The 22,510-nt window shown below is 54.5% G+C and overlaps 8 protein-coding genes across 8 annotated transcripts; 5 read left to right on the top strand and 3 right to left on the bottom strand.

Moving 5' to 3' along the window:
- Positions 1 to 57: 57 nt before the first annotated feature.
- Positions 58 to 2,451, top strand: CLAFUR5_01709 (uncharacterized protein; the record flags this gene model as incomplete). Its single annotated transcript, XM_047900857.1, has 3 exons — positions 58 to 292; positions 345 to 1,538; positions 1,589 to 2,451. 3 exons carry the CDS (start codon positions 58 to 60, stop codon positions 2,449 to 2,451), a joined length of 2,292 nt encoding a protein of 763 aa, XP_047755256.1.
- Positions 2,452 to 2,818: 367 nt separating this feature from the next.
- On the bottom strand, positions 2,819 to 5,173 carry CLAFUR5_01708 (Heat shock protein 78, mitochondrial; the record flags this gene model as incomplete). Its single annotated transcript, XM_047900856.1, has 1 exon — positions 2,819 to 5,173. The coding sequence occupies one exon, from the start codon at positions 5,171 to 5,173 to the stop codon at positions 2,819 to 2,821; it is 2,355 nt and encodes a 784-aa protein (XP_047755255.1).
- A 395-nt stretch (positions 5,174 to 5,568) lies between these two features.
- On the top strand, positions 5,569 to 6,567 carry CLAFUR5_01707 (Elongation factor 1-beta; the record flags this gene model as incomplete). The annotated part of the gene is made up of 4 exons (XM_047900855.1): positions 5,569 to 5,608; positions 5,665 to 5,704; positions 5,899 to 6,281; positions 6,338 to 6,567. The coding sequence occupies 4 exons, from the start codon at positions 5,569 to 5,571 to the stop codon at positions 6,565 to 6,567; spliced, it is 693 nt and encodes a 230-aa protein (XP_047755258.1).
- A 383-nt stretch (positions 6,568 to 6,950) lies between these two features.
- On the top strand, positions 6,951 to 7,443 carry CLAFUR5_01706 (uncharacterized protein; the record flags this gene model as incomplete). Its single annotated transcript, XM_047900854.1, has 2 exons — positions 6,951 to 7,006; positions 7,071 to 7,443. The coding sequence occupies 2 exons, from the start codon at positions 6,951 to 6,953 to the stop codon at positions 7,441 to 7,443; spliced, it is 429 nt and encodes a 142-aa protein (XP_047755257.1).
- Positions 7,444 to 7,800: 357 nt separating this feature from the next.
- CLAFUR5_01705 (DNA mismatch repair protein MSH5) lies at positions 7,801 to 10,936 on the top strand (the record flags this gene model as incomplete). The annotated part of the gene is made up of 3 exons (XM_047900853.1): positions 7,801 to 8,293; positions 8,341 to 10,766; positions 10,820 to 10,936. The coding sequence occupies 3 exons, from the start codon at positions 7,801 to 7,803 to the stop codon at positions 10,934 to 10,936; spliced, it is 3,036 nt and encodes a 1,011-aa protein (XP_047755260.1).
- A 278-nt stretch (positions 10,937 to 11,214) lies between these two features.
- On the bottom strand, positions 11,215 to 12,738 carry CLAFUR5_01704 (uncharacterized protein; the record flags this gene model as incomplete). Its single annotated transcript, XM_047900852.1, has 4 exons — positions 11,215 to 11,693; positions 11,741 to 12,126; positions 12,178 to 12,473; positions 12,538 to 12,738. 4 exons carry the CDS (start codon positions 12,736 to 12,738, stop codon positions 11,215 to 11,217), a joined length of 1,362 nt encoding a protein of 453 aa, XP_047755259.1.
- Positions 12,739 to 13,865: 1,127 nt separating this feature from the next.
- On the bottom strand, positions 13,866 to 17,447 carry CLAFUR5_01703 (26S proteasome regulatory subunit rpn2; the record flags this gene model as incomplete). The annotated part of the gene is made up of 3 exons (XM_047900851.1): positions 13,866 to 14,144; positions 14,198 to 17,195; positions 17,308 to 17,447. The coding sequence occupies 3 exons, from the start codon at positions 17,445 to 17,447 to the stop codon at positions 13,866 to 13,868; spliced, it is 3,417 nt and encodes a 1,138-aa protein (XP_047755262.1).
- A 1,001-nt stretch (positions 17,448 to 18,448) lies between these two features.
- Positions 18,449 to 21,235, top strand: CLAFUR5_01702 (mRNA-capping enzyme subunit beta; the record flags this gene model as incomplete). The annotated part of the gene is made up of 2 exons (XM_047900850.1): positions 18,449 to 20,802; positions 20,851 to 21,235. 2 exons carry the CDS (start codon positions 18,449 to 18,451, stop codon positions 21,233 to 21,235), a joined length of 2,739 nt encoding a protein of 912 aa, XP_047755261.1.
- Positions 21,236 to 22,510: the final 1,275 nt, after the last annotated feature.

Genomic DNA, 22,510 nt, shown 5'->3' with positions numbered 1-22,510 from the left:
AACACTAATTGACAGCACGTGTATGAGCAGTCACTCACCATATAGATTGCGTGCATAATGTCGAACAACAAAGCCGATGGCAGCACGCGCCTCACGACGACGGAGCAGCATGCCGAGCACGCAAAGGCAGTCGCTGGCCTCGACCACATCCCCGATTCCGACCAGCACCGAGCCGTCGACCCGTCCGCTACACGTCAGCCAATCTCACAGAATGCGGATGGCCTTGGGAAAGGCCCGGAGCTCATCAGCACCTCTCACCAGGTCGAGATCATCTGCGGCCCTCTCCTGAACTGTGAGTCTGGCAGCATTGATACGGTGGAAGACGCGGAGCTGACATGGCCCAGACAAGCGCATGAGCAATGCACACACCGATCGCCCACAATGGCACGGAAGCGTTCTGCTGGTCGCGAAGCCTGGCAATGTGCCCGAGGAGCTCTCCATACGATCCCGAGGGCCCACTGGGGGCGCAGCCGGTGCCACGTCTGGCGAGCGCAAGTTCCCTCCTGAGAAACTGTTCGAAGACCCGCGCAAAGGCTTCTGGCGATATGAGATTGACGTGCCCTTTGAGGAGCAAGAGACGGCATGGGAGTACATTATCCCCAGGATGATCACGGCAAAGGATAAGAAACCACTGGACAACGTAAGGACGTTCGTCGTCCCCTCAAAGCATGAGAGCATGCGCATCATGTTCCATTCCTGCAACGGATTCAGCGTGGGAACCGACATGGACCAGTGGACAGGACCCGTACTCTGGAACGATGTCCTGCGCGTGCACGAGCAGCAGCCGTTCCATGTCATGATTGGAGGAGGTGATCAGATCTACAACGACGGAGTGCGTGTTGATGGTCCGTTGGCGCCTTGGACCGCCATTGGCAACCCGAGGAAGCGACGCGAGTTCCCATTCAACGAGGAGATGCGAGCCAAGTGCGACAACTATTACTTCGACAACTACGTGCGATGGTATGGCACTGAGCCATTTGCCACAGCCAACTCGCAGATCGCCCAGCTCAATATTTGGGACGACCATGACATTATTGATGGCTTTGGTTCTTACACCGATCATTTCATGAAGTGCTCCGTGTTCCGTGGCATTGGAGGTGTAGCGCACAAGTACTATCTGCTATTCCAGCACCATATTCCCCCACCACCATCCACTTACACTACCGATGCGCCGCAGACCACCAAGACTACCGGGGCCACGACCGCTGCAGACTCCGTGCAGCTGAGAGACACCTTCGTCATGATGCCAAAGGTGGAGGACCCGAGCTTCATCATCGGTACTCGACCGGGTCCCTATGTCGAAGAGCGAAGTCGCAACATCTACTGTCAGCTTGGCAAGCGCATAGCTTTCTTGGGTATTGATGCTCGCACAGAGAGGACTAGGCATCAGATCAACTACCCAGAGACCTATGATCTGATCTTTAGACGCGCGGGTGAGGAGCTGGCCAAATCAAACGGCACCATCAAGCATTTGATTCTGCTCTTGGGTGTGCCGATTGCATACCCTAGACTGCAGTGGTTGGAGAACATCTTGTCAAGTAAGTTTTTCATGGTCAACTACTTCTTGCGCTTATTAACAACTGAGCAGGTCCAATTATTGGTCCCATCAAGTTCTTGAACAAGCGATTCGGCGTAGCAGGAGGCGTCTTCAACAAGTTCGATGGTGGAGTCGATCTTCTCGATGATCTGGATGACCACTACACGGCTCATCAGCACAAGAAGGAGCGCAAAGCACTTATTCTTCGACTACAGGAGCTGTCCAAGCAGCATAGCATCCGTATCACGATCCTTGGGGGTGATGTCCATCTTGCTGCTCTAGGACGATTTTACAGCAAGCCCGAACTCAACATCCCTGCTGAGCGCGATCATCGATACATGCCCAACATTGTCAGCTCAGCCATCACCAACAAGCCCCCACCGCAGGCAGTTGCCAACCTTCTCGCACGAAGGAACAAGATCCACCATCTTGACCACGAGACTGATGAGACTTTGTTGGAGATGTTCGACAAGAACCCAGGAGAGGGTCTTGAAGGCGTCAAGCCAAAGACGGCGAGCAACAACCACGCCACGATGCCTAGTCGCAACTATGCCATCATCGCGGAGTCACATTTCCACACTGGCAACCAGACCAATGGTGATCCGGCAGCGAATGGTATCAGCGGCATCAACGGAGCCGTCAACGGGGAAGTCTCCGCAGTGCCTGACAACACCAACTTCACCACACCGAAGAACCCACGTGAGCCGCTTCACAAAGGTGAGGAGAAGGCGGGCACGCAGCATCCGGCCGCTGGTGGCGTACAGAAGACCGGTCTGGCGGGTCTCTACGGACTTGATGTCTCGATCAAGGTTGAGATCCAGTCAGGTCGTCCTGAAGGTGATACTGAGGGTTATGGTATCAGTATCCCTGCATTGGACTCGGGAGCTTACAAGGGCCAGGGATCAACATGGTAGAAACGCGCTGATTCTGATGGCGCCGTGTCGAGGGAGTGTTTGCTTTGTTGCTGTTGAGGAATACAGCACTGCAACGGAGTGTGTTAGGTCGGCGCAGATACCCTGTATTGTTTTAGTGTTTGTAGCTATAGTTGCGTAGAACAGAGACGCATCAACGGTGTTATGAGGTTTTACATGATTCCGTTTCGATCGCAGTACGAATATATTGAAGTAGAGATTGGTGCTATATGGTGAATGAGTATTGTACATTCTGCCTATACTACAAGAATGCCTGCAATGCCGCTCGCTAATATGCCTAATACATTAGATCTGTACACTCTTTGGCGTCATGGGAATGCATGGGATTGTCCAACTGTTCTCCTCCGCATCACTGTGGCGCCACCACATCCAAGTGCTCGCCGCCTTCCCTTATTACAACCTTAGCGATATCGCCGCTCTTCACCGCCCCTCGAATAATCTTATCAGCCAGACCATTCCCAACCTCCTTCGCGATGAGCCTATTCAACGGTCTCGCACCATATCTCGGATCGTACCCCTTCGTACACAACCAAGCCTTGACGTCCTCACTGACTTCCAGTGTGATCCGGCGATCGTCCAGACGCCCTTGTAGCTCCTTTAGACGGATGTCAACAATATCCCTCAACGCTTCGCGCGAAAGTCGCCTAAAGACGATGAATTCATCCAGGCGGTTGAGGAATTCTGGTGGGTAGGACATTTGCACCACGTCCATGACCTGCTTCTTCACGTCTGCAGAGATTTCTGAGCCGGCACTTTCATCTGCGACTAGTGCTTCCGCTCCGAGGTTGGACGTGAGCACGATGATGGTGTTGCGGAAGTCGACTTTGTGGCCCTGCGCGTCGGTAAGGAACCCTTCGTCAAGAACTTGCAAGAGCAGGGTACTGATGTCACGATGTGCCTTCTCAAACTCGTCGAAGAGAAGCACCGCGTACGGTTTCCGCCGCACGGCTTCTGTGAGTTGGCCAGCATCTTCGTAGCCTACATATCCAGCTGGGGAGCCTATGAGGCGGCTAACGGTATGTTTCTCGCTGAACTCGGACATGTCGAAGCGGACTACGGCGGTTTCTGTCGAGAAGAGGAAGCTAGCCATTTTCTTGCAGAGTTCTGTCTTTCCGACACCGGTTGGCCCGAGGAACATGAAGGATGCGAGTGGACGGTTCTCGCCGCTGAGACCTGCTCGTTGCATGCGCACTGCGTTGGCTACGGCTGTCAAGGCTTCGTCTTGGCCGCGCACTGATTGACGGAGGGTGTCCTCCATGTTGATGAGTTTCTCGATCTCGCCCGACATAAGCTTGGTAACAGGTATACCAGTTGACTTCGCGACTACTGCAGCGATGTCGTCTGCTGTTACTGAATCGTGGATCAACGTCTCACGGGGCGAAGCGTTGGCTAACTCGCCGCCTTCTTCCGCTGGCAGCTTCTTCTGCAATTCTGGGATGCGAGCATAACGGAGTTCGCTAGCTTTCGCGAAGTTGCCCTCTCGTTGAGCCTGCTCAAGCTCGAGGCGTGCCCGTTCGAGGTCTTGCTTTGCTCGTTTGAGCTCTTCGATCTCCGCACGTTCTCTCTCCCATTTCTCAGTAAGGGCGCCAACTTCATCTTGCTTGAGCGTTAGAGTCTTCTCGAGCTGCTCTCGTCGTTCTTTGCTAGCGATGTCGCTTTCCTTTCGCAATGACTCCAGCTCGATTTGGATCGTCATGATCTGCCGGTCCAGCTCCTGGATGGCATCGGGCTTGCTTTCTTGTTGCAATCGTAATGCTGACGCAGCCTCGTCGACCAGATCGATCGCCTTGTCAGGTAGGAACCGCTCAGTGATGTAGCGGTTGCTATAGGCTGCGGCGGCAACCAATGCGCCATCTGTGATGCGAACACCATGGTGTACTTCATATCTGTCCTTGATACCTCTGAGGATTGATACAGTATCTTGAACAGATGGCTCGCCAACGAGAATTGGCTGGAATCGACGCGCCAGCGCGACGTCCTTCTCGATTTGACGATACTCGTTGAGCGTGGTCGCGCCACAACACTGAAGCTCGCCACGAGATAGTGCAGGCTTCAGCAGATTGCTTGCGTCGATGCTGCCTTCTGCTTTCCCCAATCCAAGCAGAGTATGAAGCTCGTCTATGAACAGTATTACTCCCCCCTTAGCATCCTGCACTTCCTTCAACACGCTCTTTAATCGTTCTTCGAAGTCGCCTCGAAACTTTGCTCCTGCGATCAGACTGCCCAAATCAAGACTGATCACTCGCTTGTCCTTGATGCTTTCGGGCACATCGCCCTTGACTATCCTCTGCGCAAGTCCTTCAAGAATAGCAGTCTTGCCTGTTCCCGCAGAGCCGATCAGCACCGGATTGTTCTTCGTCCGTCTGGACAGGATCTGAATCGTTCTGTGGATCTCGCCATCACGACCGATAACCGGATCAAGCTTGCCATCCTTTGCCTTTGCTGTAAGGTCCACGCCAAATTGCTCCAATGCCGGCTTTTCTGGTTCGCCTCCCATGTTCATTCTGTGTGTGCCTCCTGGCGGTCGCGGAGGTCCGCTCGCGTATGTCCGGCATTGCGATGGTATCATCGATGTTGCTCTTGATACTGCTGGCAGTGTATGCGGCGCTTCGCATCGTGCCGCCGCTCTCAATGCTGTTCGTGATGATGAGTATCGTGCCATGGCTATGCGCCTCGCAGCGCTGCGGCTTGTTGTCTGAAGCATAATGTTTGAGATGAGGCGTAGTGGGTCTAGGAGAGATGATACAGATGGCTATGAAGATGTACAACCCATTGCAATGGACAGATGCATGATACATGTATCTTCAACATCGTGTCTCTTCTCTCTCTGGCGTGACTTGCTCGAAGGCGCTCGAATGCTCTTTCCGTTTGCCGTTATCGATAGCAGAGTCAAGCCACATGGGCTCCACTTCGTTGCAGCCCAGGTGGCTGGAGCAGCGCTTGGACCGTCCAAAAGAATTTGTACTGCGAGCTGTTCTGATTCAAACCCCACCGACTCACAACACCATCAATTGCTGTCTCCTCATCCGAATCACCTACAATACAACCGGTCAACCACACAACAACTTCACGTTACCCACACAGCACGAGGGCAGCGAAATGGGCTTCACCGACTTCGTCTCCGACACTGGCTTGACCCGTACGTGTCACCTCCGTGTTGGCTCCCTCCTGTAACTGGACTAATATCACTTGCAGTGCTCGACCACTGGGTCAAGACTCGCAGCTACATCGTCGGGTATGTTTCTCCCCTTCAGCCCCATCCTCATTCCCTCCTTCCATGATGAGAACTATTTGGTCCGTGTTTATGAGCAGCTTAAGACCCTGCATACGATTACTTCCAATGCGCTTTGCGCAACTCTGATTTTGTCGACATTGTCCCATTTCACCACTCCAAGCATGTGTGTGACTTGTTCACTGACGATTGAACAGCTACGGTCCATCTCAGGCCGACGTCAAGGTCTTCCAGGGCTTCAGTGAGCAGCCAAAGGTCGAGAAGTACCCACACGCATACCGCTGGTACAAGCACATCGCCACCTTCGAGCCAGAGTTCTCCTCGCTTCCAGGTGACCCAAGCAAGGCTGCCACCGCATACGGCCCAGAGTCATCTGAGCTCACAGTCAACCCCGCCAAGGCACCAGAGAAGGAAGAGGAGGATGACGATGAAGTCGATCTCTTCGGCTCGGACGATGAGGAGGAGGACGCAGAGGCCGCCAGGGTCCGTGAGCAGAGGTTGAAGGAATACGCAGAGAAGAAGGCCGGCAAGACCAAGCCAGCCGCCAAGTCTATCGTCACATTGGATGTCAAGCCATGGGGTAAGTCACTACACACTTCGGTATCATTTGAGCCTTGGCGCTAACCACATCTTCAGATGATGAGACCGACATGAAGGAGCTCGAATCCTCTGTTCGTGCCATCGAGAAGGACGGTCTCGTGTGGGGTGGCTCCAAGCTTGTCGCTGTTGGCTTCGGTATCAAGAAGCTCCAGATCAACTTGGTCATTGAAGACGACAAGATTTCCCTTGACGAGCTCCAGGAGCAGATCCAGGACATCGAAGACTACGTCCAGTCTTCCGACATTGCTGCCATGCAGAAGTTGTAGAGAACCACCGAGATGTGGTGGAAGGCGATATGTCCAGTCGCCGGCACAGATACTGCGCGCGGACATGCCTGACATGATATGATAAATGCATGGTCTTCATGGTGACGAATTTTCATGAAGGCATAGACAGTGATACCAAAAAGCACAACTTTCACAGCTATGCATACATTGCAAAGCGCACACCATGATACTTTTCCTCTTCGTTCATCAATCCGTGCTCGTTCTCAGTGTAGTAGTCTCAAATATCTTGAGGTGGAGTTGTCTGCGGAAGTGTGCTCCACGTAGCAGCGTAACTTTGAACTTCGAGCTCAGCTTCAACTTCATTTCCATCGTGCTTGCGCGCACAACAAGCTTACTCCTACACAAATCGCAAGCGTCTCAATATGGGCGCCACCGCCAACGCGCTGAACATACTAGGTCTCGTGTTCCTCTCACATGCGTACGTATTGCGCCTTCAATGCGACAGCACTCCAGACTACTCGAGCTAACATGTCCTACCACAGCGTCTACAGCTCTTACGAACACTCCCTCCTCCCCTCCTCCTCTGTTCCACCACCTCGCAGCTCAATCATTCCACGCCTTCTCGACCCCGCAATCAACCTCCCACTCGACATCGCGCTCGAGACTGTATTCTCGGTACTGTTACTGTGTGTGGGCGTGGTCATGAGCAGCCCGGAACTTAAACCAATCCAGTGGAATGTATGGGCGGGAAGACTGGAGAGGAGCAAAGAGGCGAGAGAGGTCAAGGCTGTGGGTGTGGGAGGAGGAAATCCTTACGCGACACTGGAGGAGAGGCCAGGGTTTTTAGATGTGAGGAAAAGACGGGGGGAGTTTAGGGAGTGGGTGACAAAGGGCGAGGATGTGAAGACCTTGTAGAAGATACCTGGTAGAGGACGACATGGTATGGAATACTCTGCAGAAGTGGTAGTACAATAGCAGACTCGTCTAGGCAACTTGAGCTGGAGCGTACATGCAGACAGTGGCATTACAATCTGTAAGTATCGCTCGTGGCTGCCGACGATCACGAGCAGGTCTTCACCGGCTTCAGAGCTGTACGCTCTTGGTACATGTAGGTCGCCATGGTCCGGAGCGTGAGCTCGATCGTGCCTTCCGTAACTGTAGCGCTGGCGTGCAGGTGAGGAAGGCTCACATCTCTAGCATCTCAAACTAACACAGCACCTCCAAAATCCATCCACAACACCAACACTCGCCCAAGTCCCAGCATTAGCGGCTATGCACGCGCCAAAGAGGCCATACAGCAGCGAGGCTGGCCCGCCTCGTCGCGTCGTGTCGAGAACAGGCACACCCGCATCAAGGCCGCCTTCAGGCAGGCCACCCAGTAGCTCACGCCGAACGTCGCCAGCCCGATCTCTGTCTGGACATGGTCAGCGACGGGTGCATCGATACGATTCCAATCGTTCCGTGGCATCAGCAGCGTCAAGCGTCACTCTCCGTGGCGATGCACCCAGTCGGCATGGAGTGCTGTCCAGGCGTCAGCATCTATCAGGACGAGAACATCTGTCGGCACGCGAAGAAAGTGTTGCTGCCACCACTGAACCGCCTTCGGACGACTTTGGTGACGACGACGATACGGCACAAGAAGTGGTCATGGCCGTACATGTCACCGATCAAGGCTCAGTTGGCTGTGTCTACTACGTGGCGCGTGAGCACAAGCTATACTTCATGGAAGATGCTCAATTAGGCGGTGCTGACGTTGTTGACTTGCGTAAGTACAACGATTCGCTGGTATGGTATACGCTGACAAAAGCCGAGTACGACTGTACATCGACCCGACGACTATCTTGACATCAACCAAATGCAATGACGAGGTCATTGACCGCCTTGATCCGGACATCAGGAACCAGGGTGCGTCTGATGATGGCAGAAGTGACCAAACACGGCTACCTTACCTGCTTGAGTGCCGTCCTAACGCAGAGTTCAACTATGATTCTGCCAGAAACAAACTGGTCAACTTGCGCATAGGTCAAGAGGATGGCCCGAGCCTGACCTATGTCGTGCCTGGCGATGTCGTTGCCGAGGAAGAATACCATGATCTTCGACAGGATGCTGGATTCGCTGGCCGCCACGCGCAGCTGCTGCGACTGTCTGGCTGGGTCAACATGGAGAGCCGGTTGACTGTAAGTTGTGCTGGCGCCGTCCTTTCCTATCTACAGCGCCGACGAGCCACTGCCTACCTTCCAGGAGATCGTGAGGCCGACGCTCTGTTTCGTATTGGCACAGTGGAAATGTTTAGCTTGAAGGATTCCATGTTCATCAACTCAGATACCATGAGCTCACTTCAGATAATGTCGACCGAGTCTCACCCAAACGCACAACAACACGGCCCAGCTGGGAATCAGAACAGCTCCGGAGGCTCAAAGGAAGGACTGTCGGTATATGGACTGTTCCACCAGCTGGCCAAGACCTCACACGGCAGACTGTTGCTGCGACAGTTCTTCTTGCGTCCCAGTCTCAACATGGACGTAATCAAGGAGCGTCACGAGACGATTGCTGTCTTCACCGACCCCGAGAATGCAGTCAGTTTGGAATGCTTAGTCAAGGAGTTGGCCATGGTGAAGAACATGCGCACCGCCACCACCAACTTGCGGAAGGGTATCAACAGTAGCCCCACGAGGCAAGGCAGAGGTGGTATCGCGACTTCTGTCTGGTTCAGTCTACATCGCTTCATGTTTTCGGCTCTCGAGATCTCGGATTTGCTCGCTGGTATGCGAAATGCTGGCCACCTTGCTATCAGCTCGAAAATTGCGGAGCGGTTTGACAGACAGCAATATGCAGCGATCGGCCAGCTCATCGTAGACACGATCGACTTCGACGAGTCCAAGTCGTCACGCCGAACATTCGTGAAGCACGGTGTCGATGAGGAGCTTGATGAAGCTCGGCGAACGTATACCGGCATCGAAGACATGCTGTCTGAGATCGCTACTCACGTAGCTCGTGACGTTCCACTGAATCTGAAGCGCGACATCAACGTCCTGTTCTTCCCGCAGATCGGCTTCTTAATCAGCTTGGAGAAGGAGGAGGATACTGTGGCCACATACTGCGGCCCCCCAGATGAGCCATGGGAGAAGATGTTCTCTTCGCTGAGCGCGGCGTATTTCAAGAACCCGGACATGATTGAGCTGGACGAGCGTTTCGGCGACATCTATGGACACATCCTAGACATGGAGCTGGAGATTGTCCAGAACCTAGCGCAACGCGTTCTAGAGTGTGAACATCTGATCAATGCGACCTCCGACATGTGCGGCGAGCTCGATAGCCTGGTCGCACTGGCTCGTGGCGCGAAGCAGTACAATCTCGTTCGGCCAAGAATGACACACGACAACATCATCAAGATCAAACAAGGCCGGCATATCTTGCAAGAACTCACCGTCCCCGGCTTCATCGCAAACGACACGCTACTGGTCGGTGGCCAAAGCAACGACGGAGAAGAGCGTCGACAACGCATGATCCCCTACCAAGCTCAGATCGACCAATCCCAGATCATCCCCGACCGCTCACGGATAGGTCCCAGCATGCTCATGCTAACAGGCCCCAACTACTCCGGCAAGAGCGTCTACCTCAAGCAAGTAGCTCTAATCGTCTACATGGCCCACATTGGCAGCTTCATCCCAGCCACGGATGCCAAGATCGGCCTGACAGACAAGATCCTGACCAGAGTCTCCACGAAAGAGAGCGTCTCCAAGATCCAAAGCTCCTTCATGATCGACCTACAACAGGCCTCTGTAGCAGTCGCGCACGCGACGCGTCACAGTCTCATCATCATTGACGAGTTTGGCAAGGGGACCGAGTCCTACGACGGAGCAGGTCTTGCGGCAGGCGTTTTCGAGCACTTCCTCCAGCGTGGTGATGAGTGCCCGAAAGTACTCGGAGCTACGCATTTCCACGAAATCTTTGAGACGGGTTTCCTGGCGCCACGGCCGAGTCTCGCGTTTGCGCACATGCAAGTGCAGGTCGATACTGATGCTGAGGACGTTGAGAGTCAGGTGACGTTTCTGTACAATCTTTGTCTGGAGCGGAGCACATCTAGCTTTGGCACGAGCTGTGCGGCGATGAATGGGATTGACAAGAGGGTTGTAGATAGAGCTGAGGAGCTTATTCTGCTTGCTGCTCGGGGAGAAGATCTCGTGGAGGCATGCTCGCATCTGTCGACCAAGGAGATGGGGGATCTGAAGGAAGCGGTAAGCCAAATTGTGAGTTTGTCTGTTGGATGCATACTGACTTTTTCGAACAGGAGGACACTGCTCGGGACTTCCTTGCGTGTGACGATTATGAGAATCCTCGCGAGATCCTGGATGCGCTGCTGGCTGGTGGCGAGACTGCTCCTCCCACCGAAGTTGAAGTCGCATAGACGTCCAAGTGGCTGCTGCTCAATGGAAATTGGTGCGTTGATTGCGGAGGTGAACTTGATAGCTCAACCTGTAGCTCCACGAATGATCGGATCAACGCTCTCATGCGCGCTGAGTATGGTTAATCTTTCATATCACCTTACATCACAGACTCCAATCGCCTCGCCCTTATCCTTCCGGGTATCTTCCCCAGCTAAATACAACCATTCCATCACATCCCATACCCCAATGATCCTGTTTACAATTCAACACCAAATACATTCCAGCACGTCCATCATCGTCATCGAAATTCCACCGCGTCTGGAGTCCTCTGTGTGCTGCACTCACTCCCTTGCGGCTCCTCCCCCGCCGCATACGAGACCTGCTCAATCTCCTGCGTCTTCATGATCTCCAAGGTAGGCTGCCGCCTCGGAGCCCCAGGTCGTTTGTTACTCCATTGCCGTATTATACTAGTCCTCGATTCAACTTCCCGCACATTGTCTGGGACGTAGACCGCGGTTGGTCCTTTCTCTGTCCCGTCACGGTCTAGGCGTAGCATGCCGTATTCCTCGTCGCCGTCCCAGATCGAGTCGCCGCCGCTGCGTTTGGCGAAGGGAGGGCGGAAGGTGGATTTTGTTGAGCGGGTGCTTTTGGAAAGGTCTTTGGGTATTTTGGGGGCTGCGCCGAGGGTGCGAAGGGAGCTGAGTTTGGAGGTCACGAGGCTCGAGACTCGTGACATTGGTTTGTGGAGGAGTGGTTTCAGAGCGGGAGCACACTTGTCTGGTGGTTAGCGAGGAGTTCCGCAAATGACATGATTCAACACTCACGGCGCATATCTGATTGTTTGTCAGCGAGAACTTTCAAAGGTGAATGCGACCCAACACTTACGACACCAACATCAATCTCAATGGCAGCGCATATCCACAGTGGATAGCTGAACCAGGTCTCGTCCCAGCTGTTGATTAATGACTGCCAAATGTAATACGTTCGCACAATGCCTGCCACTGTCACTAGCACGCCAAGGCACAGGAGCATACAGACTCCTAGTCGTTGGCGCACTGGCATCGTGAGTCGGACCACGAGCGGGATCGGTAGGACCGTCGTGAGAAGGTCAGCGCAGCAGTTGAAGATGCCCACGATAAGAGTCGCTGTGCCTTCGTCCAAACACTTGTGGCCGGCCATTGGTGGGAAGACCCAGTACGCTTGAACAGGACTGATGGATACATCAGCTTCGTCTACTAGGCTGGCGAATGCGACAACTTACACGCAAAGGAATATGCCTAGCAACGTGAAAGCAATGCCCAGACCCACCACGAAGAACATGCTGGCATGCAGGACCCAAGCGAACCACGCAATGCCACTGTCCCGCACCAATCGGTAGTAGAAGAATATGAGCGACATTCGCGTGCAAGTAGCCGCCTCCACGTATAAGAGCTTCGCCGCGAAGGCGACGATACTCGCATTTTGATACAAGGTTGGCTTCACATCCCATACATGCCGATCCCATCCATACCTGCGATTCGCAAGCATAACGGTAGCATTCATGCCGATGGTGAAAACCTATCGCCACGTCAGCGACAAATGCTCATAGGGCAGACACATGGCACCAAGCGCCAAGACCTACAAACGCCAGCGTAATCATGGCATCGTCCCAGCCGAACCATTTCTTGATTATGATGCGCGAGTAGTACCGACCGAAGACGGCGAAGAAGACCAGAATGGAAAAGAGAACAAGTAGCACCAGCAAGGCATCTCCTCGCGTCTTCGGATCATCGTAATTAGGAGTAGGCCATGACACAGTCACGTCGACGGGAGGTATTTGCATCTCTCTGCTTTACCAACGCTGCTGAAGCCTCTTCTTTCGTCGAACTCGCGGTAGCGTACTAGTCATTGCCAAGCGAAGTGCTCATACATGCAGTATATCGTCAGCCAGGCCAGCGCAAGGCAGGTCGTGCCTGGACAGATAGCGATCCAATCTGTTTTGGGCGGGGCGAGGGTGGAAGTAGTGGCAGTCAGGTGTCGGAGGAAGGTGAGGGCAGTGAGGGCCGTGAGCGAGAGAAATGCCCAGATGGTATGGCGGCCCCGAGCAGCAAGGCGATTAGAGCTTTGGTGCAGCGCTGGGAGAATGCTGGGAGTACGAGTCAAGCATTTTTTCCAATGAAGCTGTCTGTGGTGGGAACGCATACCCAGGCCAGATTACGGCTCTGACGGGAGCACCACCACATGACGAAAACACGATAGGGTGGTGAGTGCGGGTAGCTGATGTTGTGCAGTGTTACACGACGTGTGATGAGCGTTGTCATGCAGCAAGGAGCGGCCGAGGGCTCTCGCGTGCTGGAACGATAGACGTGGCCACGGCCTGCAGGAGTCAACGTTGACGGTGACAGGTGCTCCAGATCAAGCGCACGCGCTTCGTGTAGCGTGACGGACGGGTGAGAGGGAGAGGGCAGGGCGTGTCGTGCTGTGCTTTCGTTCAATGAATGTCGTTGGCGTGCTGACGTGGAACCATCGCGACTCGCTGAAACGGTGATGCGGCAACCACGTGGGATGAACGCCTGTCAGACCCGAGCCTCACTTGTAGTCTACCTTGCTGCCGATGACTCCCTTCACACACCATGTTCCATGTCAATGGACTAACTACATTTCCCCTGCGCCCACCAGAGGAGCTCGTCCAAATGCTCGGGGTCAGGTCAACAGCAGGGATAACGATCGGGGAAGGCGCTCATCGTAGAGTTATACAAAAGACTCTCTGCGACTACTCACTCCACCGCACACTGCAGATCGAAGTTGCGACTATCGCTTCCAGTCCGAGATATCTACAGTACATAGCTGCTTCTGACGGAGCTAGCTCATGGACGACTCCTTCCAGCGACTCGTGTGGTGCCGCCGCTGCTCGTCTGTCTCGTTATCGCAAACGCCCTCAATGTCCGTACCACATCCCCCGCAACAAGGCTACTCATCCGAGGCATTGTCTTCGTCGACTTCGAATTCGTCAGGCACGGGCGCCTCTTCACCGTCCTCGTCTTCATCGACAGCTGTTAGTACGCCAGCAGCGGCAGCTGCGCCGCCAAATGAAGCCGCTGCGGCATCAGCCATAGCAGTGTCGTTCGAGGATTGCGATACACCAGGGGCTGCCGCCGCCGAAGTCGTCTTCTTGCGTGCCTTGAGCTCCATCAGGTTCTTCTCTTCGCCAGAGTGTTCGTCGTGAAGCAGGATGACACCACCAGTGGGCTGCCAACCGTTAGCAGATGTTGCAATCGAAGCATAATAGTATTCACACTCACCTTCTTCACCGGTTGATACCGCCCCTCTGGCGCGAAGCTGATGTATTTGATCTGCGCTGGGAGCACGCGGCTCATGTTTTCAAGCTCATAGCCCACCTTCTCCTTCTCAAGCTTCTTCTTGGTGCTGTCCTTCTCGCCATCCTTGTCATCATCGATCTTACTCGTGTCGATGACAGACTCATCAGTGTCCATCTTGTCTGTGTCAGCTGAATCTGGCTTCGGTGTGGTCGGTGTTGGATCGATGTCCATGCTTTCGCGTCGATTCTGCCTGTCCTTGGCCAATCTTCTTCGCTTCGCTTGAGCAGTCGTCGAGAGCACTGCAGTCTTGACTTTCTCTGGCGCCTCTTCCGTCTTGACTTCGACCTCAGGCGGGTAGTCGAACATGCTCGGCCTCGTGTTGCTGTGAAACGTGAAGCTTGGAATCTCAAGATCTGAGTCTACACCGATGATCGAGGTGGGCGAGAAGGAGAGTGCCAGGAAGTGGGTGAGTGGGAACCAGTACCAGTACTGCAAGAACACAGACGTGCCGACGATCGCGGCCATGTTGAGGTTGCCAGTCTGTGTCTGAAGGCTGATTGTGCAGTTTCGGCCACCAGCATCGATGATTCCGAGAGCGAGAGCACAGCCAAACTTAGCCATGGCGTCTTCGTGTCGGTCGCCAACAGCCTTCTGCAGCTGCTTCCGTAGTGCGCTCACCTTGGGGTTCATGGCATCATTCTGCTGCACCATGATCATGGCCATGGAAATGAAGGCTCCTTGTCTGACAAAGTCGACAGAGTCCTTCATCATTGGCTCGAGCAAGTCGATGGCCTCGTCGAGACCAGTACCTGCGCAGGCAATGCCTAGGGCCATTGTGGCACCATATCGCACATGAGGGTTGTAGCTCTCAGCCAAGAGTTCGACCATTCTGGGCACGCTGCCAGGCTTCCTGAAGAGCACAAAGCCCAAGCACATGACTGCCGATCTTCTAACATCGTCGCTGGTGTCGGAGACAGCAAGATGCAGCAATTTTCGCACAGCCTTGTTGTTGCCGCTGCCAGCATATGCCAATGCAAGGGTCATGACACCACCGTATCGCAAAGCTGGGTCAGCATCCTCCAACAGACCACCAATGAGCTCATCGGCGCCTTCTTGTCGGTTGTAGTTGATGAGTGCCATGCCCATAGCCAGGCCGCGGACGATCTTCTCGTGCTGTGTGTCGTGGGCGTACTGAATCATGTCATCAATGGCGCGGTTGTTACCAGTCCCAAGCATGACAAGACCCATGGCAAGACCGACAGCCTCACCATTGATGGCAGAATCGGCATAAAGCACGTTCTTGAGCTCATCGTAGATCTCGTCGGAACCAGTAGCCATACCGGCCACACCCAATCCAAGCGCACCGCCGTGCTGCACCACCTCTTCTTGCGTTGCCTTGAACTGTCGCCTGAGGTAGTCTAACACGTGTGTGCCGTGGTTTGTGTAGATAAGACCCAAGGCGAAGAGTGAGCCACCCTGGCTGTATGTGCTGCCAGCGCTGGCATTGGCATGCTCCTTTGGCAAGTAGGGCTCGAGGAGCTTTTGGCCGTTGTTCAGATTACCGCGGTGGATGACCCCAAGAGCTGCGGTTGCGGTGAACTTGCTCCAGTTCACTGCCTTGCCCAGCCACTCGAGGTTGTCTCGGAAGAAGCTATCGACCGTTGTACCTGCATTCATGAACGCATTGGCGAAAGTGACGGAGGTATGGAATATGCTGTTGCGTGCTTCCAGAGAGTCTCGAACCTTGTTGAGGATAGCGCGATCGGTGTGTGCTGCTCGATACAGAAATTCAAGGTTGAGCTCGATGCTCTTTGTGCCTCGCAGGATCTCTCGTATCGATGTGAACGCCTTTTGTTGAGCCTCCGTCTCCGGCTTCGGCTTCGTTCGCGATGTGACGACAGTGGAGGTCTGTGGTGCGCCGGCAGAGTCGTTGAGCTCAGAGAGAAGCTGGTCCGACTCGGCCGCGTTCTCGCTCTGGTTGGGGTGCGGTGTTGACGGACGAACAGCATTACCGTTCATCTGCGACTCCTCTGCTTTCTCTGCCTCATCGTCCTCTGGTAGCTCGTCCATGACCTTTTGCAGGAACTCCTGCGTGCCGTTCTCGTAGAGATCGAAGGAAAGCTGGTACGCAATGGCCAAGGACTTCCCATCACCCTTCTGTACCAGTTGACGGAGCATGTCCGAGGCCATCGATTGCTGGTTCAGATATACCACACACCTGGCAATGGCAAAGTAGTCCGGGCTTGGGATGTCGTTCAGCAAATCGAGGATAAGCTTCAAAATCTCATTCCGAAGCCCACGTTCTTGCACCACGTTCATACAGATATCCAGCACGTATTCCATGAGGTCCTCGGTCTGGCCTGCAGACACATTTGCCGCTTTCTTGCCCTTGCTCTTCTCATCTTTGCTTGATCGCAATATTGCCTCCTTCAGGACTTCCATATTTCTCGCCTCCACTGCAATACCGGCGACATGCTTGTACGCACCAACCTCGTAGCAGCTTTCGAAGATGCTCCTGATAACAGCCTGCAGATTCTTCTTCACTGGGTTGGGCAAAGTCAAAGGATGAGGATGTGCTCCCGGAACGCCCGCATTGCCACCACCGGGTGCCGTGGAGTCCCATGCCTTCTCTTCCTCACGAGACAGTAGCGATTTCGATGGGATAGCCGATTGAGAGAAGGGTGTTGTGGGAGAGCCTCCTGCCGCAGCGGCGTTGTCGAGGTCTTGCGAGGCGTGTCGGCCAAGTGCAGAAGCTGGGGTCGGTGGGTTGTGTAGGGCGCAGAGTGAGATGTATGTGTCGACGCATTTCGCAACGATGGTCTCCTCGTACTCGCCCGCGTGATCGGACTTGAACAGCTTGCCGGCGCCGAGGGCAAAGACCATCGACTCGTCGTATTCCTGTAGCTGGTAGTAGACCTTGGACAGTACCAGCGCGGCCAGTTCGCGGTGGGAAAAGGTCTCGTCCTCGTAAAGTGCTTCTCTGTACCGATTGTGTCAGCTCATCCGTAGCACAAACAGCCACATCATGTCACATGTTCCTCGAGTCCAAAAAGACGACTGTGTCTTTCCATCGAAGGAAGATGAGCACTCACATTTGTCCAATAGAGCCGGATACCTCCGTCCATACGGCGTCGATCTGGGTGTTGAGGCGCTCGAGGGCAAACGCTTGCAGCGCCGGGTCTGGCTCGGACAAGAAGCCCACCAGACCGGCGGCAGACGTGAGGCTAACCATGATGCTATGCCAGTCGGTCTACTCGCGGTCTCCTCTTGCGTGTACTGCGCGGTGATGGCGGTGATGGTGGGATGTGGTGTCGAGACAGATGGTGTTTGGTGTTTGCGGAAGTGCCAGGAGCTTCGAGAGGTCGAGGTGTTTCTGTGTGCTGTGAAGTGGCAAGGCGGCCGGAAAGGACGGCGGGTAAGTGTTAAGCTAATACAAGGCCACGTTGAATGTATGCGAGATGGAGCGTGATGAGTGGTGGCAGACTCGTGACCGGAAGTGAGTGTGTGTATGTGGCAGCCGCAGACAGCAACAGGGCAGCTTCGCGAAGGCAAGCACGACACGCATCATCGGGCAGAAGCCTCCGACCGGCAAACCTTCTCGCCGCACCTTGGCGCTAGTGGACGTGCGGCGCGCGAACTGCTCTCTGGCGAACAGGTCGCGGTGATGTGCTGTTATGGCCATCCACACACCCTCTCATAGCCCTCATCACTCGTAGATAGCTTCCATTCGCCTGCGTACACACCCTCTACTGCCTCTACCTATTCGTGTTCTTCCCCGGCAACAACGACTGCCAGAGCGTGTCCGGTCTCCATCCATGATCCACCAGAGCCGCGTTCGCCAAGGGTCTGCTGTTTGAGGCATCGCAGCAAGTTGAGAAACGTCGCCTACATACATCACTCCTCTTCACGTGTAATATCGTAGCGTGCTGGCCTGATAGCTGACCCTTGCCACACACTGCCCGGCCCTGGATCGATTCCTTACGAGCGCGCGACGGCAGGCTCGACCTGCGGCTGGATCCCTTCGCCAACACCTTGACCCAAGGAGCTCTCCCAAAAAGACGATTTCCCGACGACGGCGGCATATGGCTTGAGGGCGTGGACGCTCAGCGACTGCGCGCGCGACGTAGCCAGGTGGCATTGTATGGAAAAGGAAGTGCCTGGCAGGTCCGGCAATAGCCATAGGAAGAGCAGGCACGGGAGTGGGGCACAGCAGCCGGCGAGATCAGAATCACCATGGACTTATCGGCATTGATGAACGATGGGGAGGGAGCCGCGCCGGCGAAGAAGTCATCGACCGGATCACAGAGCTCTCCTCCGGCCTCCAGTAGAGGGAGCGCGCCGCAGGTGACTCCCGGCCCAGCGCAGAATGGCGCATATGCTGGCGGGGGACCTGGCTATGGACACCCACGACCGGGCCAGGCGACACCACTGTACGGTCCGCCTTCAGCATCGATCGGGCCACCAGGCCAGCCGCAGAGTAGAGGTCTGACGCCTCTGCAGACTTCATCACACGCTCCTGGTGGTGGACAGTATCCCTTTCCTCAACAGCAACAACCGGCGCAAAGTCCGGTATCAGCGCAGCCTCGCTACCCTCCTCTTCAGATGCAGCAGCAGTACAGACCCTACGATGCACATTCGGCGACGACGCCAGGTGCGCGTCCGCCGAGCCATGGCTTTGCCCAGCCGTCTCCATCTGCTGGCCAGTTCTCCCGGCCTCACAATGCGCATCCCTCTCTCTCTCCGACTCCATCCTCGCACCACAGTCAGACACCACACTCAATGCGTCAGAGCCCGATGGCCATGATGGGTCATCCTCCTCCACAGCAACCACCGCCGCCGCACCACTATCACTCCTCGCAACCGTCGACTCCACTGGGACCACCTCAATTACCCCAAAGACATTCCAACCCCCAGTTGGACATGACCAGCCCCTATCACTCGCGAACGTTCTCTGGCACTTCCAACGGCATGATGACGAACTCGCCGGCACACCATCATCAATCGATAGGTCAAGCGATTGCATCGCCAGCGGCATACAGTCGGCCATCGCCTCAACAGCGAAGAACGAGCGATCACTACCGCACTTCGCTTGACCACACTCGTGAAAAGAGTGAGTCTGTGAGTCCCAAGACTCAACCGCGACCACCATCGCTTGGTTCGCGACAAAGCAGCCAGCAAGAGGTGCACAGTGCACGAAGTTCATTACAGCCGGGTGTCAGTGTGGCGCCGCACCCAGTGATACCTAATCACGGACCGACACACAGTCATGCACAGCCACAGCCCTCCTACTCGACTAGTGAGGTCTCACAAGCGTCTTTGCAAACATCTAGCTCATGGCCGGCGCAACCTGTGAATGGAAACTCTTTGTCTCAGCCGGACAATAAGATCCCGCTTCAGCACCAACATCAAAAGATGCCAATGAGCCATTTGCTTGCTCCGACATCACATGCGCAACAACAACATCACCAGGCGCAGAACGGCGGACTTACTCAAGCTGCGCCTCCGACACTGGACACGGCACAATCACAAAACTATTCACGACCATCTCCTGCACCATCAGCAGTCTCGTCAAGATCGCACGAGCAATCTCAGGGTAACATCAAGCAGGAACAACCACTAACACCTGCTTCATCCGTACACTACAGCTCACAGTCACAATCCGAAGGGGTGCCTGGTCACCGTCTGTCCCACCAACGCTCCAGCGACATGTCAGCATCAGAAGCCGCCGAAGCGAGACCGCCTCTGAAGCGTCCCGCAGACTCCGAGTCCGTTGTCGAGCCTCCCGCAAAGCGTGGCAGGATCCGGAAACATCGAGAGCGGCCGATCTGGGCGCATTTGCACCCAAGCAATCCCAGATCTCGAGAGTTCGGCATTGCGCCAAATAGTAGGGAGGTTTCGGCGCCACGAGTGCAACAAGCTCCTCCGCAGACCCTCGCGCCTGGCCAAGATCACGACCATCAAGTACCGCAGCAACCGAACGGGCAGCTGCCACCTCAGCTCAACGGAGCTTCCGACAAGCCTTGGGATCGGAACCCGCCGCTGGACGATGATCTTCTCAACGCTCGACACATTCTTGGCATGCCATGGGAGAAATCAATCGACTGGAACAAGCCACTCCCCCAACTTAACACAGTGGTAGCGGACTGGCTCTTTCATAACTTTCGAGCGAATGCTGACATTGGTCGCGATGTTCGGAGAGGTACCATCGAAATCGAAGCGAAGGTCGGAACATTACGAGGCGAGGATGGAAACCGGTTCTATCTTCCCATCCAGAATGCGTGTGTACTGCACCCAAAATGTCCTGTGAACTTCGAAACCAAGATGAACGCGGATGAGCACAAGCACATGAACCAATTTCTGAACGAAGCGACTGAGAGGGCAGCAAAGGAGCCGGGCCGGCAGAAGCTCCAATACAAGCACACCAGGGAAACAGACTCCTTTGAGCCCCTGAGCAAAGCGGGTCATGACTTACTGCCTGACGCAGCTCACCGGAATGCTGGCAGACGCGGGCGCGAGCTCAGCCTTCGCACAACCACCGAAAACAAGACTGGTAGCGTTGTCGCTCGCATCGTGAAGGTCAAGATAGCGTGAGTGGATCTCAAGCTGCTGGAAGACCAAATGCTAACCTACTATAGTGACGACTTACACATCTATGGCGCCAACGGTCACTACGACATCCGGATCTCGATGAATCTTGAAGTCAACTTCATGGGCGAAGACGTGGATCCAATGGCGCTCACCAACGAACCCCGCCCGGAGAAGAGAAAGCCTGGCCGTAACAAGGACAGAGTCTCCTACAAGCACTTGAACAACACCTTCTCAATCGACTTGACGCGTGTGGACACGCCAGGAATGGATCCTACATACGAACTGGAACTAGAACTGGACGCGAATGTGGCTCGTGACCAAGCTGCCCTTGCTGCGACAGGACGGCCGAATGCTTACATGCCTGTTGTAGAAGGCTTTGTCGACAATTTAACGCTCCTGATGAAGCAGGCTAGAGGGCCTGTTCCGCAATAGTGGCACGGAAGCGAGCCAGGGTGGCTTCGTCTTTGTAAGGCTTTGAGACCAGGATAGGACAGATGGGTGATACAGCACCCTCCGCCAACAGACGGATTCAATTTTATGAGATACCAGAGCGCCTTTTTTGTGACAATATCATAACCTTTAGTCCGCTTCCTCACTAAAGAGTCATGACCATTTCTATCTGTGCTGTACCGGTTTGCGAAAGTGACCATTAGGATCGATTGCTGTGAGCTCCCATAAGCTGAAACACCGAGCAATGCACGCGCTCTTCGCTACACGAGTATCGTTCCGCTTGGTGCTTGCTACTCTTTCACACGACCATGGATCTCCTCCTTTCTATGCGATCATGAAGCTTTGCGATCCTGGTATGCTAGTAATGCGCCACTGTGTAGCCACCTGGAGTCCGCACAACACCACCTCGACCACGAAGCAGCAGCAAAGTGGAAGACTCCTGTCCTGGCTAAATAGCAAAGTTATCATGATTGGTCCAGTAGCGACCTCGCACTTTTACTTATTCCCTCGACAAGGCTTGCAACTCCAGAATGGCTCTGATGGAATGCTGAGTCATTTTGACCTGGTCGCTTTACTTTTGCTTCGGAGTTTCAATGCCGCAAAGGTCGCATGTGATGCCAAGACATTGTAATTATTCTGTCGCATCGACGAACTTCTGTCGGATTGTCAAATTATCTGAGAGGATTGAAGCTGCGGCAGAAACGAGCTGTGTCTCGATGACGGAGACGATACTGGGCTCGCTGGCGTCAAAGGGAGGCTGTGTCTGACCCACAGGTCCACCCAGAAGTGGTCGGCAGAGGGCATAGAGGGAGGATCAGGGGCACGATAAGGTGGTGATGAAGCAGAACGGAGGTACAGCGAAGATACATGCCTCACCCAGCTTGGAATATAACGGAAACTAGAATCTCGAAGTTATCTTTGTATCAGGATGGATGATGCAAAACAATCGGCATCCACCTAATCGCTGTGGGATGACGCATTTGAGCTGAAGCAAGCAATTGTGTCACTGCTTGGACCAAGGTCAGAAGGCGGACCCATATCTTATCAGTGCTTTCCTGGGCGGAAGTAAGCATCTATACCATTAGACCAATGCCGACTGTCAAGTTTACATGGATCGTAGTCACATATATAGCTTTGGAGTCGCACGCAACCGCAGCAAAAGCAGCCTCGAAATTTCTCTCAGGGAACACAGAAATAGCGAAGAAGACGTAACTCTTGAACTGTATAGCTCGGAGCATATTACTATAATTCTGAGGT

Source organism: Fulvia fulva, chromosome 1 (genome assembly GCF_020509005.1).
Source record: "Fulvia fulva chromosome 1, complete sequence".
NCBI classification, from domain to species: domain Eukaryota; kingdom Fungi; phylum Ascomycota; class Dothideomycetes; order Mycosphaerellales; family Mycosphaerellaceae; genus Fulvia; species Fulvia fulva.
Note: the sequence above shows the minus strand (reverse complement) of the source record. Positions and strands in the feature narration are given on the sequence as shown.